Raw genomic sequence first — 18,787 nt, 5'->3', positions numbered from 1 at the left:
CCCCTCCCCTGCCCGCCGTGTCGCATTTCTCCCCCTCCCACCCCCCCTTCTCTGCCTTCCGTCTTATTCTTGTCTCTTTAAGACTCTTGTCCATACCACCAACATTCTGCGCCTCGCTTCAAAACATTTATTTTTCTTACGGTTACCAACATTCTGCGCCTCGCTTCAAAACATTTATTTTTCTTACGGTTACCTTTGATTTTCCCTTTCTTCCCCTTCATGGCTCCCTTTCGCCACCATTTTCCCACAACCCCTCCTCGTCCATTTTGAATTCCTGCTTCCCTTCACCTCGTTTGCTTTCTTCCTCCACTTTATCTTTTTCCCCAGGCTGACGATTCATTTTCCTTGCCCCTTTCATTTGCTTTCTTTATTCCTTCCTTGCCCTGAATACGTCCCTTTTTTTTTTTACCTCATCCCATTTCCTTCCCACCATTACTGTTCATTTACCTATCCTTTGGCTGCTCGCTTCCCTTCCTCCTCGCTTCCCCTCCACATCTTTCACCTCTTTATTCTCTCCTCCCTCCCTCTGCATAGCTCACCTCCCCTCCCCCTCCCTCACTCTTTCAGCTCGCTGGTTGTGTACCTCGCGCTGGTGCGTCCACAGCTGTTCCGCAGACAGGGTTGACTTCAGACTCCCCTTGGAAGATGCCACTGAAAACATGTTCTATTTCCGGCACGCGCGCTTGGACGCCATCAGCAGAAGAGAGCCGCCGCGAGGATAAATAGACCAATTTAGCAACAGATTATTTGCGGCAGAAGAACCTCCTCTGTTAAGCATCAGAGACGTGCTGGAGAGCCGGCCAAACGCCTTGCTGCTCCGAAAAAAATCACATATTAAAGGACCCACGTGATGGACCTAAGATTATAAACCTCCTTGTTTCATATCTTAACGTGTATCCTCTGGGATTTATACAGTTAATTACGAAGCATTTTGACTTAAGTAAGACAGTGCTCGGCTTAAGATCCGTTGCTCTTCAGGCGCCTGCATAGGGAAAGATGCAGAACAACCAGAAAGCGTGGTGAGCATTTAACGTGAAGTTGGACAGTAGGGTTGATAACCTGGAATAAATGGTAAAAGATGAAGATTTTGGCTAACGTTCGTTACATTTCCAGGTTCGTCAAGTGACCCGAGATGCATTTTCTGGTGGCAGCACCCAATATACGGGAATTTTATTGGTACTTTTCTATTTCAGGCATTAGGGAACCAGGGCTGATGACTTTAATACATTTTTTTTTTTTTTTTGATAACCAAATGTATTGATTTTAGGTAAAAAGCGAGCACAAAGAAAAACAAAAACATAAGACCAGCAGCAAGTAGGAGCAGCGGTGCACATCAGAAACATGATGACATTATGACAGCATTTAATACATTTTTATTATATTTTTTGATAGATTGTTGAATCTATTGCATCACAGCTATTGTGTGCAAGTGAATGGTTGGACATAAACCTACAATGCAAAGCGTACAGGAGCTAAACCCAGTTTTGATAGGCAATGATGTGTTAAGGCTAACTTCCCTCAGCAGTGATGGGCCTTTACCCCAACCATGGCACTACTTTCATAAGCTGAGTATCTGTGGCTGATCATCCTCCCCTCTCTCCCCAATCCCCTCTCTCCTCACTACCTTCTCTCCTCACTCCCCTCTCTCCTCTCCATCTCCCCTCTCCTCACTCCCCTCTCTCCTCTCCATCTCCCCTCTCCCCTCTCCTCACTCTCCCCTCTCCTCACTACCCTCTCTCCTCTCCATCTCCCCTCTCCTCACTCTCCCCTCTCCTCACTCTCCCCTCTCCTCACTCAACCCTCTCCTCACACAACCCTCTCCTTACTCTCCTCTCTCCCCTCTCTTATTCTACCTCTCTTCTCCTATCTACTTACCTCTCTCCTCTCGTCCCGCTCCCCTCAGCACCACCACAGCATCACTCAGGGGCACCACAACATCACTATGCGCCACTACAGCATCACTGAACGCCACAGCATTACTCATCGCCACCACCGCATCACTCAGCACCATACCAGCATCACTCAGCACCACTCATCATCACCACATCATCACTCAGCTCTACCCCAGCACCACCACATTCTCACTCAGCGCCACCACATTATCACTCAGCGCCACCCCAGCATCACTCAGCGCCACCCCAGCATCACTCAGCGCCACCGCGCCACCCCAGAATCGCTCAGCGCAACCACAGCATCAGTCAGCGCAACCACAGCATCACTCAGCACCACTACAGCATCACTGGTTCAAATATGTTCTTACAATGTTTCAAGCTGTTTTCAAGCTTTCAAGCTTTATTACACATCACAAAAAATGTTTAACATTTAACTTCAGTTCTTGGATTTTCGTCACAATAAAAAGCACTGAACATAATCTTCACAAAAGTTATTTACAAAAGTTTAAGCTATTGCCATTACAAATTAAATAATTTATTTAAGTATTAATCATTTAAAAAAAATAAAAGCCATTGTTATTTGTAATATCAATACATTTAAGTCACGTAAATACAAAACATGTTGCATTACAAATGCTATAGGTGTAACGTTTGCGAAAGTTATAACTATTGCCATTGTAAATGACAAAGCTATTATTTTAGCTATTTCAAAAATCAACACAATAATTTAAAAAAGTCATTTATAAGACCAATAGCTCAAACTTTCCTAATGAGAGACCTATTGCATTTCCAATGCTTGTTTCTATAATAGTTTTTTCCACGTATTGGAGAAACATCACCGAATTGTACAACCGGTAAGTCCGACCAGAAAAATCCTATAATGCTTTGGCTGCTGCAGCAGCCAAAGCCACATTCCCCATTTTTCTTTTTAATCAAAAATCTCTCTTCCCTCCTTTACTCCTCTCATCTCCTACACAACCCTGCACCCACAGGTCTCTTCTAACATTTACAAATTGCTCAGAGAAGGTAGTAAATGTATGCTTAAAATCCCACGGAAACAGGAACTCTGTTTATGACTGGAAAATTGGCCCCATACGGTCATTCTCATTTCTATGCAGTTTTACTCATAATTGCACAATATTGTTGCAAATTTACCACATTTTAATGGTAAAATCGCGCGTGATTTAACTAGTACCCCAGTTCTTTGCAGCTTGAAATCAGGCCCATAGTGTTCCTCTCCCAAATGCAAGCTACATAAATACAAATATTAACAAACTGGTGTGGGCCCTTCAGCATCATTGTGTGGTGAGTGACACACAATCATTCATATCAAAATCACGTCTCATCGATACACCAATTGCTCTGCCACCTTTAAACAAGGGTTCAGTCTGTTTTTTTAAGATCAGTCTGACAGTATATACAGTCAGTCATTTTCATAAGGAAATTTTATTATTTTACACCACAATCAAACTCTAAATGAGACTCATAACAAACTGCTAAATTCCAGTCAATCAATGCTCCAAAAATGTCAAGGGAGCACAGAGTCCGAAAGTGCTGTGCGACCTTATATATGATAGTATAGAGCTATACAATGTATGTAGCACATGTCTAGGATATCTATTGCTCTTTGCTCTGATGTTTTTAATCAGTAGAACTCCTCATGCTTTTTCTGTGGGACAAATCCATGAATCAAGAAGAAACAATTTGCAACTAGTCAAGAAGCTTCAAGAAGGAGTAATAGTATAACTCACTAATTCTGTTCACTAGCACTGACTATAGAAGCCGTGCTACACTGGAGGTGGTTGAATCAATATTGAAAGGCCAAGAAAGTGCTTCGCAAGAGAGATTCTTAAACAGCAGCAGCCTTCTGTTTGACTGCACTGGATGCTGCAGTGTAAAGGGCCTGGGCGCATTAATGCTGCGGTGGGCATGCTTCTTAAAATGCATTCCTGCAAAACAAATTAAATCTGTCCTTTTTTCCGATTTTTGGTGATAAATGTCCTCTTAATTTGTGCAACGGCCATCATGCATCTTGCTGTAAGACCACCTCGAAGGAGCGAGTAAAGGCTTTAGTCACGGTTTCCATTTAATAACTGGGACTCAATGCTTCCCATTGAAATGGACAATTAATAGGTCACTCCCGGGATAGGAGTGTATCACTCCTGGTTAGAGCACAATGGCCAGGCTGGATAATGGGCTCCGCGCATTCAGCGGGTCCCTGTGTGCATTCGGTTCATACACTAAGTCCCTTTTCAGGTAGAGAGCGCTATATGGGAAGATGAGCTAAAAAGAGTCTATAAAAGTCACTTTCTTTCATTGCTTTATTCCACAGCCTTCCTGCTCTAAATGGTGCGCAGAGTTTGGCTTGGAATGTGGCACAGAGAAAGGACTAGCGCACAGATCCCGGCATTATGGCGACACAAAGGGGCCGCTGACCCTGGTCCAGGCTTTTTCAGCCAGCCATGGTTCCTAGAGTTCATGCGCACAGTGAAGGATTGTGGCGGGGTCGCGTGTGGATGAGTAAAGTGAATGCGCCCATTGGTCACAGCGCTGTCCTCCATTGTGGGCTGGCCCGGTCCTTGTAAAACGCTCTGTGGGAAAGTGTCAGCCCCCTGAAGAGATACCCAGAAATCTTGCAGCTCATTAAATGGCGAACGTTTAATGCCTGCCTAGACAAGACTCTTTTCGCTCCCCCACGGCTTTCCCTAAATTCCCTCAGTCCCCCCACAAGCAAGCCTCAGCAGTCCAGCCATTCATGCTTCTCACAGAGGGTGCACTGTGAAAGGCAGGAGCATTGCTCCATAATACTGTAGATTGGTGCACTGGCCTTCATAATGCACTCTTACATTTTCATCTTATCCCCAAATTGTACTTATCTAATACATTTACAAGAGTAATTCAGAAATTGTCCTTTACAAGATCAGAAAAATATTCAAACATGTAAATGCTTGATAACATATGGTTAAAAAAAAACATGGTGAATCTCCCCATTCTGGACTGAGTTAAGTTACTACCCCTTTGCAAATGATCTAGAGCATCATAAAATGAAAGTCTATCACCTTTCTCCACCAAATACTATTTATATACTTTTATGAACTTTTGCTGTTGGCTACGAAATTATATTGTGGATGTGTTACAATATCTGGTGTTGTACATGATATTTGTATTTGACAGTTGTATACATTTGTTGATTTGTTTTCATATTGTGCTACAGATGCCATGTTGATGGTGTCACGATGCATCAAGTTGCAATCCTCTATTACTAGTTGGTGATATATGCAGGTACTGGGTAGTCAGCATTAGTGCCTTCGGGTTATAGGAATCTACACCAGAAACAGAGCTGATCTAACAGTAGACGCGTCTGTGTTGCGTAAGGGTGTGCACTGAGAATTTGTGATTTTGCCAACGGCACTGGTCACCTCGGGATTGGTTGTAGGGTTTGAGGGCATGAGACAACATCAGTTTTACTACTAGACACTTTGGGGTGTTTTGCTGTTAATCGGGTTGTTGTTTGCACAGTAGTTTTCTAAGGTCACTTTTACGTTCTCGTCGTAATTTTCATCAGCAGGATGTGTCAGTAAGGCCTCTTGGTTGCTTTGATCAACACAGAGTGTGTTTATTCAGGGTATGAGAAATGGACAGTAAAACAGTGGTAGTGCACTCCTTCCTTAAATACTGCGCAGAGCGCCAATGGTGAAGCGTGACAATAGGGCAGATAGGAATGCTGTGTGTGGCAGGATCCAGTAGTGATGGTGAAAACAAATTGCAGGAACCAGTGTTCACCTGGACAGCAATTGCGACAGTGTCGCTTAATGTGGAGCCCAGTTGCGGTGTGGGACAGTATGGGTTCCAATGATAGTGCGAGCATGAGAGACTCAACAATGACAGTGTTAAGATGCTTGAGGCCCTCTGCTGAGAGTGCAATGATGGGGTGGCACGGTGAGCAAGCCAGTGAAAGTGTGGTATAGCGTGGGCACAGGGATGGCGAGTGCTGCGGGGTCACCATTGAAGGTGTGGCACAATGATGTAACGCGCAGCAGCAGAGTGTGGCACCGATGATGTGGTAGTGTGGTGTCCAACAATGAAGGACGCGACATAGTCCAGAGGTAGCGTGTAGCTCAAGGTTGTGTGGAATTTGTGGGGCCTTTTGCTCTTTGTGAGAGTCACTCAGATTTGCTGTGCACACATGTGTAAGGTTGAATCCCATAAATGGAGGGAGTGAGGTATGGAGGCGCTTTGTCAAATATCCTAAAGCCTGCTGGAAAATATGGCTTTGAGAATGTTGAACAAATCTAATATGATCTGCTGTGCTTAAACTAAACTTTCTTTTTCTTTGTATATGAAGGGTAATATGGATACAGACTGGTCTTGTGAAGTGAAAGGCACTCTGGCAGCCTCCTCCTGGCGCGGGATGGGGCCAGCCTCAAGCTGCAGGAATCCTGCCCGATTGTTCAGGGTACTTAAGTTTGATAAATCTTTGGAGGCCTCCTGAATAGGAGCCGCTGTGATTTTTATTGAGGAATTAGCTCTCTGCCATTGCACCCCCAATTAGCTTCCCGTAGCACATTAGAGCCTGCAGCTAGGGCTTAGAGACCTTCTCAAGCATCACTGATGAAGCATAAAAACTTACTTGGAAAAGCAGTGGGGGAGGCCGGCTGCTGCCAGGACCTACCGCAGCAGAGGGAGCAGGGAGAGGCGCCCGGGAAGCAGGGCTTGGAGACCGCTGGAAATAGAGCAGAAAAACACGCAGTGCCCATTATTACAGTGTTAAATCACCACAATACATTCACAAATAGTCGTACAGAAAGTCACAATAATGGGTTATTTCCTAAATTAAATTTCTCTACTTAACATCTCATCTTAACTTTTTTTTATATATCAATTATGCATACACCGAAGCAGGGGAAATTCCATTTAATTGTTTGATCCTTAATTGACGTGATATTCTCGTATCTAACATCCCATATCAGTTTATGGCCAAAGGATATTGTTTGATGCAGGACAGAGGCTTGAATCTGGCTAACCCGAATAGAGTGGGTGTCATACTTCTGAGTCAGCTCATTGCCATGCTGCCAAGGGATGGTAAGATAGCTCAGTGGGTAAATCCACCAGTTGCAGAGGTTTGTGTATTTTGAGGGCCACAGGTTAGGGGTCAATACATTGAGTACTGAGCCTTTTGGAGAATGAAAGTGCTATTTAACATGATCATACACTAACTAGTCACTCAAATAAGGAATATTTAATTTACTTATCCATATTCATCATCGCTCTTAGCCCTTCTTATTCATTGTTCTTTCTCCTACTCTTCTTCATCAACACCTTTACAAATTGAGGTTCAGTCCACCAACTAGGCGGAAACAACCTCCTGTTGCTAAAATGCTGTAGCTGTCCTTCCTTTTCTGATATTGTGGTGGCTTATCCAAACAGAACATATAAAGCACAGCTACACATAATACAGCCTTGTCTGTTGCAAATTGTTGCATTATTTCCTGATCTAAAGGACTTTGTACACCCACACTAAGGGAAGGTTATCTCTATGTAAGGGTTAGTGTAAAAAGTACCAAGAAATGTTCAATGTGTGATATCATGCAGGTGACAATCTTTCCTTAATTTGTTTTACTGAACATAAGGATTCCCTCTGTACTGAAATACATGGACAACAGACTGAAATCTAACTTTCTCAGGTTACGATGGCATCAACATAAAACACGTTCCAACATTCTTTCACGTTGTTGCTGCACTATTTTTCCAATGCCAATAGTCCTCATGTGGCAAGGCAACCTGCATTAACCTGGCTGTCAACGTTTCTGGGCTGCCCTGTGAATTTGCTTCCAGTGGCCTTTAAGTCTGTGAATGTACCAGTTATAGCTCACCCATTTGGCATCAGGGCTTTGCCCTCCTCATTTTTGTCCTTTTTTATTTATTTAGAGTTTTAAAGCAGTGGTGAAGCAGTAGTAGTGAATAATTCGTTTTATACTTGTTTCACTACCAGTATAATGAAAAATGATGTCTACCCTCAGTGCAGGCTGATGGCTGGTGCAGGGGCAGAGCCACTCCTGCACCAGCCATCAGACAGACTGTCCAGGTTTGGTAAAGTCAGGCCTCTGCAGTGTCCCTAGAACAAGTAGCCCCTGGCACTTTAGGCTTACACCTTGCGGTGCCAGGGCTACCTGTCAATCAGACTTTCACCTTACCCTCTCTCACCTCGTCACGGGTGGGGGTTGGTGTCGGGAACCTCACTGGTTCCACCATATGACTCGTCGGGGGAGGTGCAAAAAAAAGAAACTGAAAGTTGGAGCTTATGCATCAAAGTGCAGACTCAAGCTTCCAATTTCCTGCATTGGTGCCTGAGGCGGGAGGGATCTATTTTCCTGTCTTGAGACTCTAACACTGACAGCTGAAGTGGTATGGTGCAAGCAGCTGAAGGCAAGTAAAGTCTCTCAAATGTGTGCATCCATATGGGTTTGTGTGCAAGAGCATGTGTGTGTGTGTGTGTGTGTGTTTGGAGTGAGAATAGGTGTGACAGTTAGAATGCTAGAGTGAATAAGAGTAAGAGTGAGAGCAAGCAGGGCCGGACTGGCCGTAGCGGGCACCGGGCAATCCCCCGGTGGGCCGCATGGATGGGGCCGGTTTTGGGCCCCTGGGGGCCGTTTTTGCAGCGTAGCTGCAAAATCGGCCCTGTTACAAAATCGGCCGAAAACCGGCCCTGGCAAAGAGCTTGGCAGCACCCCCAACCGCCATGGGGGGGTGGGTGTGGGGGGGGGGCGGGGCGGCCAAGCACTTTGCCAGGGCTGGTTTGGGTTCCCAGTCCGGCCCTGAGAGCAAGTGAGTAAAAGTGACATAGGGCCTGATTTAGATCGTGGGGTACGGGTTGCTCCATCACAACAGTGATGGTTATCCCGTCAGCCGATATATAAAACCCATAGGATATAATGGAATTCATATTTTGGCAGCAGGGAGATCCGTCACCATTGTGAGAGAGTAACCTGTCTGCCAAGATCTAAATCAGGCCCTAAGTCAGTGAGAATGAATGAGTGTGGAGAGAGAGAAAGAGAGTGAATATCAAGGAATGGCAATGAGGGTGGGTGAGGGAATATAAGGGAGCAAAAGGGAGCATGTGTGCGCCCGTGCATGTGAATGTGTGTGTGTGTATCAGTCAAAGTTGAGTCAATGAGAATGAAGAACAAACAACTAAGTGAGAATACGTGAGAGGGAGGTTGACTGTGAGTCAGCGAGTGAGAATGAATGAGAGTGTGAGACTGTGTGAGAGCAAAAGAACGTGTCAGGCAATGTGAGAGAGTGTGGAGTGGAGGTGTGAAAGTGAGGCAATGTGAGTAAGTGAGAATGAGCACGAGTGAATACCAGTGGCGCAATACAGGCCTCCGAACACGCCACGGTTCGGGGGAGGGATCCCGAGCTGCAAGGGGCCCCCTCAGCACAGTTCTATGGTCCGCGGGTCCTCCATGTACCTTGCAGGGGGGCCCCCTCAAACTGCGTTATGCCACTGGTAAATACATTTAACCGAGAGGAGTGAGGAGAGTGTGTATGTGAGTGTGTTATGCCTGAAATTCTTCTGCAAGAGGTAATTATTGGCTTACCCAGGCACCAATAGCAAAATGCTTCATAGTGGAGGTAATTTGTGACATGAAGTTACCCATGAGAATATGCTGGCATTAGCACACTAAGTGACATTTTTGTCATATGAGGCATCTGTGTTAAAATGCTGGCACCAGCATGCTAGACGTAGTTCTTGGCAAATTGGCACCCATTGCAAAATGTTTTTGCTGACATACTTGAAGTAATTCCAGACAAAAGACAAACCAATGGCGCTGGTACACTAGAGATAATTCTTAGTATAGGGGATACCTGTGGCAAACTGCTGGTGCTGGCATACTGGACGTCACTCTTGGCAGAAGGGGCTGCCATGAAAAACATCTACAACTGGCACATTGGAGGTAGCTCTTGGTAGGTTTGAGACGGCAGACTGGGCATCATTTTTGGCATAAGCAGCACGCATTTAGAAAAAAACGCTAGTGCTGGTTCATTGGACATAATTCTTAGTATTACCTTACCACGCCAAAAGTCTGAGCTCACATACTTGTCTTAATTCTTAGAATAAGGTGTACCCTTCTAAAAGTCCTAGCACACTAGCGGTGAGTCTTGGAATATGGAATATGGGACATCCATGGCAACATTTTGATGAGAAAATACAGGGCATATTTCGGGGCATCTGAAGAACAACCATGACATATGGGGGCGAGAGGGAGTTGGCAACCATGATAAAATGCTGGCATTGACATAATGGAAGTCATTTTTACATATGGGTCATTATTGAATATGAATTCAGTCAATAGCAACATTCTGGCTCTGGCCTATTGTAAATACTTCTTGACATAAAGACACAACCATAGCATGTGAGGAATCAACAACAAAATGCAGGCCCTGGCACAATAGAGATAACTATTGACACACACTGGCACCCAAAAAATGGGGTAAGTTCCTGGGGACTGTCAGGCTTCACTGACTGGTACAGCAAGTAAATAAAGTTTCAGTGCCCTTTTTGAGCCTATGGATTTTGGGCAGATTTATGTAAAAACAAGCTTTAAAAAATACTGTTTGAAAATGTTCTTCCAAGGCGCAAGAGGAGCATTATCACCTGGACTCTCATGCTATAATTTAGCATGGTCTCAGCTCTTACTCGAGGAGGCATGGATACTACCCAAATTGGGTCAGCCTTCAGGTAACTAGTGTGAGGTACACCTATATGGTGTTTGGATTACCATATACTCCACCCCAGGTTCCAAACGCTATGTAGATTAGATTCCACTGGTCCTAATGATTTGCCCCTTTGATCATTATTGACGCAAGAAACAGGTTGACCTTTTAACCCTTTTTTGGAAACAAGAGATCGTTGTCTCTACTGGCGACGGCCACGTTTTTAACAGGACAAGCATATCCAACGATTAAAATAATTTTCGGAGACTTTCTTAGTTTATTTAAAATTACTCCTTTTATACACTGGCACCTATTTTCACCCATCTACACCTTTGGCCCTATACTTGCACCTTGCATACGACATTGGGACAAAAGATCTTCGATAAAGAGCCCCCTTGAGGGTGCTGTTGGGCATTGCAGCGCCGGCCCGATGAGGAGCAAGCTCTATGATGAAGCATGACACCCATGTGGGTGTGTTTGGAACATAAATCCAAAAGGAACCGTCTCCTAACCTCTGGTTCCTATGTGCCTGCCCTGATACTCTCCTTCCCAGGAACTGCATACCCTTAGTTGATAACATTTACCTCGGAGCACGTATGCTGGACCTTTATGTGCTCTTAGTCCATCTTTCTTGTGATTGAAACTGCTGGAATTGACATAATGGAAGCAATTTTTAATATATTGATCATCATTGAATATGAATTCAGTCTATAGCAAAAGTATGACTATGGCATATTGTAAATAATTCTTTTTTTTTGTCCTCGTTTCACCTTAAGCATCTGCAATTTTCGCATAAGGTCCCACTTTCAAACTGGGCGCCCTGGGTCCAAGCTCTTGCATTCGCTTTTAGGCCGACCAGGCCAGCTTCTTTTGTGCGAGGCTTGGTGTAATCATTGGACCATAGGAGGTTAAACCAACCTCATTTCTGTGCCCCAGCTAATTAGTGGTACCCAAATATTCCCCTCCCCTTGGTCTAGTCTCGCCATACTCAATACTGCTCTCACCCAGATCTCATAGTGCGGTGGCTCGGGGTCTTTCCACAATCTGCAGATCTCTCTGCGGGCCACTAATATCAAGCAGAGGAGTAAACCAGTCAATTTGTTAGACAGTTGATGAGTAGGATTATTTTCAATATCAAAAACAACTAAAGGCAAATTAAGACTAATCTTAACTTTAAAAAAATTCCCTCCAATGCCCTCTCAACTTTCTCCCAAAAGACCCTTAGATGTACAAGTATGTAATATGTATATCGTCCGCCTCCACCAGACCACACCTCGGGCACTTCGGCGCTGAGTTTGGGGCAAACCTAGCAATCTTTTGTGGTGTGTAGTATAATCTATTCACCACAAAGAAATGATTCCTCTTTAAAGAAGCTGACTTAACGTACTTATATAAATTATGAAGGGAAAAAAAAAATCAGCTGAGGCATTTTCCAGGGTTGATGAGTACCATACTATGTAGGGAGGAGGAAGATATAGATCCTCTGCATCAATTAGAGCCCTGTACCAAGGCCCTATCTCCTTTTTTATGAGGTTTACATTTTGGAGTGTATTTTCGATCTCCCAGTTTCCAGCAAACCAGGTACATATTTGCAAATATTTGAAGTTGAATATTGTAAATAATTCTTGACATATTTTATTTATTTATTTATTTATGGGTTTCTATAGCGCTGGAATCGACTCCAACCGGAGTATCTCTGCGCTGTGATACCAAATAGAGTTTAAATATATATGCAGATGAGGGGCAGGGTCTAGATTTTGTCAGTGAACAGCAGAGTTTTCAGTAGCTTCCTGAATTTTAAATGGTCTGTGCAGAGCCTGAGGGCCAGAGGAAGTTTGTTCCACAGTGTGGGCCCTGCAACAGATAAAGCTTTCCCTCCGTGTCTGTTTTTTTTTACACGAGGTACTGCCAACAGAAAATTTCCACTAGATCTCAAAGATCTAGAAGGAGTGTAGGGGATAAATTTCTGCTCCAGGTATGTGGGGCCATTTCCGTTTAAGCATTTATGGATAATGCAACATATCTTAAACTTGGCTCTTTGTCGAATACTCAACCAGTGTAGTTTCTGTAGTAGAGGTTTTGATGCTGTTCTGGGGGGAGCATTTAGGACAAGGCGAGCTGCCGTATTCTGGACCACCTGGAGCCTATCCAGAACTCCTTCATTAGCAGAGAGGAGCAGTCCGTTACAGTAGTCAATACGACTCAATATAAGGGCTTGCACCAGGGTTTTTCTGAAGGAATCCGGTAGCAGGGGAAAAATTCTGCGCATCATGCTGATGGTGTGGAAGCATGAGCCAGCTACCATGTTACTGTGCTGTTTGAGGGAAAGGTCGTGATCAAGGCGCATCCCCAGATTTTTGACAATCTGGGCTCCGGAACAGTACCCAGATCAGATGGCCACCAGTCAGGGGTCCACAGTAATTTGGCATCTCCAAACAGCATTACTTCCGTCTTGTTGACATTGCACTGTAGGAAGTTGGTGGACATCCACTGTGCGACGGGTTTCATGCCAGCGGAGAAGGAGTTTCTTATTTCCGTGGTGAGATTTTGAAAGGGAAAGAGGAGCTGCGTGTCATCCGCATATGACACGGGGATGAAACCAAATTTGCGCATCACTCTTGCCAGGGGTGCCACGTAGATGTTAAAGAGTGTTGGGCTCAAACAAGAGCCCTGTGGCACCCCTTTCATAATCTCTACCTCAGTTGATCGGTATTCACCCATGGTGACAGTCTGGGTGCGATCCGTAAGAAAACTCCTTAGCCAAGCAAGGGCCTTGTTCTTAACCCCTACGTTCGACAACCGGTCAATAAGGATGTTGTGTGACACGCTGTCGAACGCTGCTGAAAGGTCTAATAACACCAAAATTACCGAGTAGCCTTTGTCCTGAAACATATGCAGATCGTCAGTAACAGACAGGAGGGTGGACTCTGTACTGTGTTTCGGCCTAAACCCAGATTGGGAGTAGTCTAGGCCGCCAGCTTTCTCAATGTAGCTGGATAAATGACGATTAACATATTTCTCAGTGAGCTTTCCCAGGAATGGCAGCAACGAGATAGGTCTGAGATTTCATAAATCAGTCCATGGAGTTGTGGTATTCTTCCTGATTGGCCTAACTAAGGCCTGTTTCCACTGCTTGGGGACAGAACCTGTACAGAGGGATAAGTTAACAAGTTTTTCGATGGTGGGAGATAAAATTCCGAGCAAGGTGGGCATGAGTCTTGCCGGGATGATATCATCAGGACTTCCACTTTTAATCTGCGTCGTGAGCAGAGACACCTCTTTAGAAGTGATAGGGGGGAAGAAGTCTAAAGTATGAGGGCCACTATCAAGTTCTGAATCCTGAAAGATAGGGACTACATTGGTAGTCAACTTGTTGTTAGAGTTGACTATTTTCGCATAGATGAGATCAATTTTGTTAGAGAAAAATTGAGATATATTGTCGCAAAGTAGTTGTGACGAAGTGTCTGCACTCTCACATGCTGTAGGATTAGTGAAAGAGTGAAGGACCTGGTATAATACTCTGGGAGAGTTGTCTGCAGCCGTAATAAGGGTGGTAATATGGGTTTTTCGAGCCGTTCTAATAGCTTTATGGTATACACTTAGAGCGTCCCAATAATGTTTCCTATCTGTTACAAGATGGGTAGATCTCCAAATCTTTTCTAATTTCCTGGCTGTTTTCTTTAGATTCCTGAGCTCTTCAGAGAACCAGATCTCTTGTTTTTTGGCTGGTCGGGGTCTAAATTGTTTTAATGGGGCTATCTCATCTATGGCTGTTTTAGTGGCTTTGCTGAACATATCAATAGCTTTGTTGATATCTTCACATGGTAGGGTTGAACAAATTTCTCTGCAAAGGAGGTCTCATTAACTTTATGCCATTGCCGCCGTATTTCAGGGATATTGGTGGTTTTGAGGATAGTGGTTACAGGATAGGGAGTATAGAACTCAAGGATAAAATGGTCAGTCCAGATGACCTGTGTAGGGGAAAGGCACATGACACTCGGGAAATTGGTTATTATCAGGTCTAGGGTGTGTCCGGCCACGTGAGTTGGGCCCACATTGTGTGGTTCGAGACCTAGCAGTGAGAGATCGTTAAGAAATGCTTGTGCTTCTTTACAATTTGTAAGTTCGCTGTGAAGGTTGAAGTCACCTATTAGCAAGAATTCTTTGTCTTTTTGAACATATGGCGCAAGATTTACATAAAGGTGCAACCATAGCATGTGAGGAATCAAGAACAAAATTAAGGACCTGGCACAATAGAGAAAATGATTGACACACTGGGGCACCCACTGCACATATTGTAAAAAAAAAAAAATATGCAAATTCCTGAAGAGGGTTAGGCTTTAATGGCTGGTAGAGCAAGCCAATTAAGCTTGCTGTGCTCTTGAGTGACCTCTTAGAGCCCATGGATTTTGAGCAAATGTATGTAAAAATGTGCTTTAAAAAAACAGTTTCACCCTTTTTGAAAATGTTCTAGGTGGAACCTAACACAACCCGCCTAGAAGAAGTCTAGCTTGCTTGCATCACTTGCTCCCTTAAATTCAGGGCAAGTATTATGCCCCACCATCATCAGCTGCCCACTGGAACAGCTTTTCCATGTTTTCTAATACTCCACCCGAACAGCATCAAACTCTGCAGTCCAAAACGTGTGCCCAAAATGTACCTTCATCCACAGACAAGGCAGGTTACTGTCTCCTCTCACCAGGCTGTAGAGAAACTGGTGTTGGTTTTGGCTGATTATAATAAGAGCAACTGGGTACCCAATAGTAGAATGAGTAGCTTTAACCAAGGGAGCATACCACTGTTGTAATAGGAGAATGGAGAAGTGAGTCATCATCTCAAAGATATTTAGAAGATATCACATCAAAAACAATACACATGAACATGTGTTGTTTTGCTATGGTGGTCCTTCCAGAGCATTCTTGATTCTAGTCCAACTCACGAAAACGCTCAGAGACAAGCTCTTACACCATGTAGCCTAATGTATTTGCCCTACCAGCTTTTTAAACATAGTGACTGACCATATTGTTTTTGATTATTATTTTTAAATATTATTTCAGCAAACTAATCTTTTGTCCCCAACATGCTTGAAAAAAAATGTATTCACATAACATTGCATGACACAAGGGTGATTACAGATTTCTTAAAACTTAAGATAAAATATTCAGTAGAATGACAAAAATGGGTAAGTACATAAAGGCCAGGAGAGGGTCTATCCACCTAGCCTTCATGGCCTTATCCAGTGCTTTTGACACTGTTAATCAGGAGATTTTGTCGGGACAGATAGGGAAAATGATCATTGAAGAACCCCTTATCTCCCTCCTGCGTAGGCTGTATGCGTCCATCACTGTTGCTATGCAATATGGCCCGGGGGCAGAAGACTAAGCCCATTGTTTCCACAGAAGGTGTTCGGCAGGGGTGCATTCTAGCTCAATTTTTTTTATTGTACACAAATGGCTTTGATTAGCGTATATTTAACAAGGACGCCCTGAGATCATAGAAAATAGATTCCTAGACCAGGGAAAAGTAACCATTTGATATTTAACAATCTAGGCAACCATAAGAGACAATCAAAGAAGTTTTAATAAATGGAAGGGAATTAAGCTACGAAATGTTTGTAGAGAAAACAATTTATTAAGAGTTAAAAAGAACAATATCACATTCACAGATTTAATATGTAGGTTAAAAGAGTGTAGTTTAAACAAACTAGACTTAAAACAACAATCTATAAATCACATGGCATGAATCACAATGCAAATGAGAACATATATAAAGTTAAAAAACACTGGAAGTGGCAGATTGGTACTCTACGCGCGTTTCGGCGGCCAGCGCCTTCTTCTGGAGTAGCCACAAAAAGTTTCTAAAAAAATAAATAAATATAGACAGAAATAAGGATTACACACATAGGTAAATGACTTTACAACAAGAGAACAGTTTACAGATTTTACAGTAGCTTAAAAATGGAACCTTCCTATTTAAGATAGTCACCAAATAATGACAAATCTTATCAAATTTTTACATTACCTTGTAATACTGACTAATATGGAAAAGTAATACAAATTTACTTGAATAGGCCCTGTGGTAGAAAATAGATAGGGGCAATGAACCCTCTTTAAGACCATGTAGATATTGATGGCCTTTTAACAAAACTGGCAGAAAAAGATTAGAATGATAATCTATACTTACAAAAAGTTGTTGTAATGATGTAAGGAAAATACTTTTCTTTCTTAGTTTCTTTAGAGAGCGGTTCTAGCTGTCTGGTAACAAGAGTCGAAAGAAAAATTTATTTCTATATTAATCCTAGCTTTATGCGACATTGATATATATGTCCCTTGTGATTTTACAGCGTGATATTTTCTTGTTTGGAATCCATCCATCTAGGAAATAAAATACTAATGTCCTATCTTGACTAGACGTCGCCATTGAGCTTTACACGCTATATCTACATATCATGTAAGTGTCTTATAATTGCTAAAATATATACATATATATCAATGTCGCATAAAGCTAGGATTAATATAGAAAATAAATTTTTCTTTAGACTCTTGTTACCAGACAGCTAGAACCGCTCTCTAAAGAAACTAAGAAAGAAAAGTATTTTCCTTACATCATTACAACAACTTTTTGTAAGTATAGATTATCATTCTAATCTTTTTCTGCCAGTTTTGTTAAAAGGCCATCAATATCTACATGGTCTTAAAGAGGGTTCATTGCCCCTATCTATTTTCTACCACAGGGCCTATTCAAGTAAATTTGTATTACTTTTCCATATTAGTCAGTATTACAAGGAAATGAAAAAATTTGATAAGATTTGTCATTATTTGGTGACTATCTTAAATAGGAAGGTTCAATTTTTAAGCTACTGTAAAATCTGTAAACTGTTCTCTTGTTGTAAAGTCATTTACCTATGTGTGTAATCCTTATTTCTGTCTATATTTATTTATTTTTTTAGAAACTTTTTGTGGCTACTCCAGAAGAAGGCGCTGGCCGCCGAAACGCGCGTAGAGTACCAATCTGCCACTTCCAGTGTTTTTTAACTTTATATATGTTCTCATTTGCATTGTGATTCATGCCATGTGATTTATAGATTGTTGTTTTAAGTCTAGTTTGTTTAAACTACACTCTTTTAACGTACATATTAAATCTGTGAATGTGATATTGTTCTTTTTAACTCTTAATAAATTGTTTTCTTTACAAACATTTCGTAGCTTAATTCCCTTCCATTTATTAAAACTTCTTTGATTGTCTCTTATGGTTGCCTAGATTGTTAAATATCAAATGGTCACAAATGGCTTTGAGGAATATTTAATAGAGAAGGCATTTGAATTTCCCAGAATAGGAGGTAACCCGGTCCCATTGTAGTCATACGCGGAAAACACTGTTTTATTGGCCATAACAGCTAATAGTCTGCAAAAATCATTGATTGCTTTTACAGACTTTATGTCTGGACTGGACATAAAAGTTAATTTTACCAAGTCATATACCATGGTTTTGTCCCAAACTAACCAAAACAAGAACATTTACTGTAAAGGAGAAGACTATTGATAAGGTGGCTAATTTTACATACTTGGGGAATATTTGTAATAACTAACAAGGGAATACAGTGCAAGGGGCAGTTTAAACTGCCCCTTGCACTGTTCTGCTTTTAACAAGGGGGTGAGTCTGTATCCTAATTAAGGGGCTCATTATGATCGCGGACGGACTTGAGTCCGTCCGCGACCATCGAGGAGGAGGGAACCTCCGCATGGCCTGGGGAGTTCCCTCCTGTTCAATTAGGATGTGACCGCCACCCCGGCGGTCACATCCTCCATTTTTAACATTGCGGCGGGTGTGGCTTCAAGCTGCACCCGTCACAATGGTAAAAATGCATACATTGCATTTGTATGCAGAAAGAGGCAGGCACAGCGCGGTGCCTGCCGATTACTGCATACAAATGCAGGGGGTACCATAGGTACCCCCCATGTGCACCCCCACCCCTCCTTCACCCAGGGGGCCCGCAACGGGCCCCCGCAGTGAAGCTCCATATGCTTTTCCACGGCAGAAAACCCGCCGTGGAAAAGCATTTCTTTTTCGGCATCCTAATATGGCTGGCGGTGTCTGAGAGACACCGCCACCATATTAGGGCTTTTACGCCGCGGTTGTAAGCCAACCGCGGCGGAAAAGCTGCGGACGAAAACCAGGAC

General features: G+C 43.0%; 1 protein-coding gene across 1 annotated transcript in view; it reads right to left on the bottom strand.

Moving 5' to 3' along the window:
* Positions 1–18,787, bottom strand: part of DBX2 (developing brain homeobox 2) — a 50,118-nt gene that overhangs the window by 8,277 nt on the left and 23,054 nt on the right. The window contains exon 2 of the mRNA XM_086937977.1: positions 6,523–6,615. Within this exon, the coding sequence (XP_086794103.1) occupies positions 6,523–6,615 (93 nt within the window). The remainder of the gene's footprint in view (positions 1–6,522; positions 6,616–18,787) is intronic.

The sequence above is a fragment of the Lissotriton vulgaris genome, chromosome 1_1 (genome assembly GCF_964263255.1).
Source record: "Lissotriton vulgaris chromosome 1_1, aLisVul1.2, whole genome shotgun sequence".
Taxonomy (NCBI): Eukaryota; Metazoa; Chordata; class Amphibia; order Caudata; family Salamandridae; genus Lissotriton; species Lissotriton vulgaris.
The sequence above is the reverse complement of the archived record's forward strand: the minus strand, read 5'-3'. Positions and strand labels throughout refer to the sequence as shown.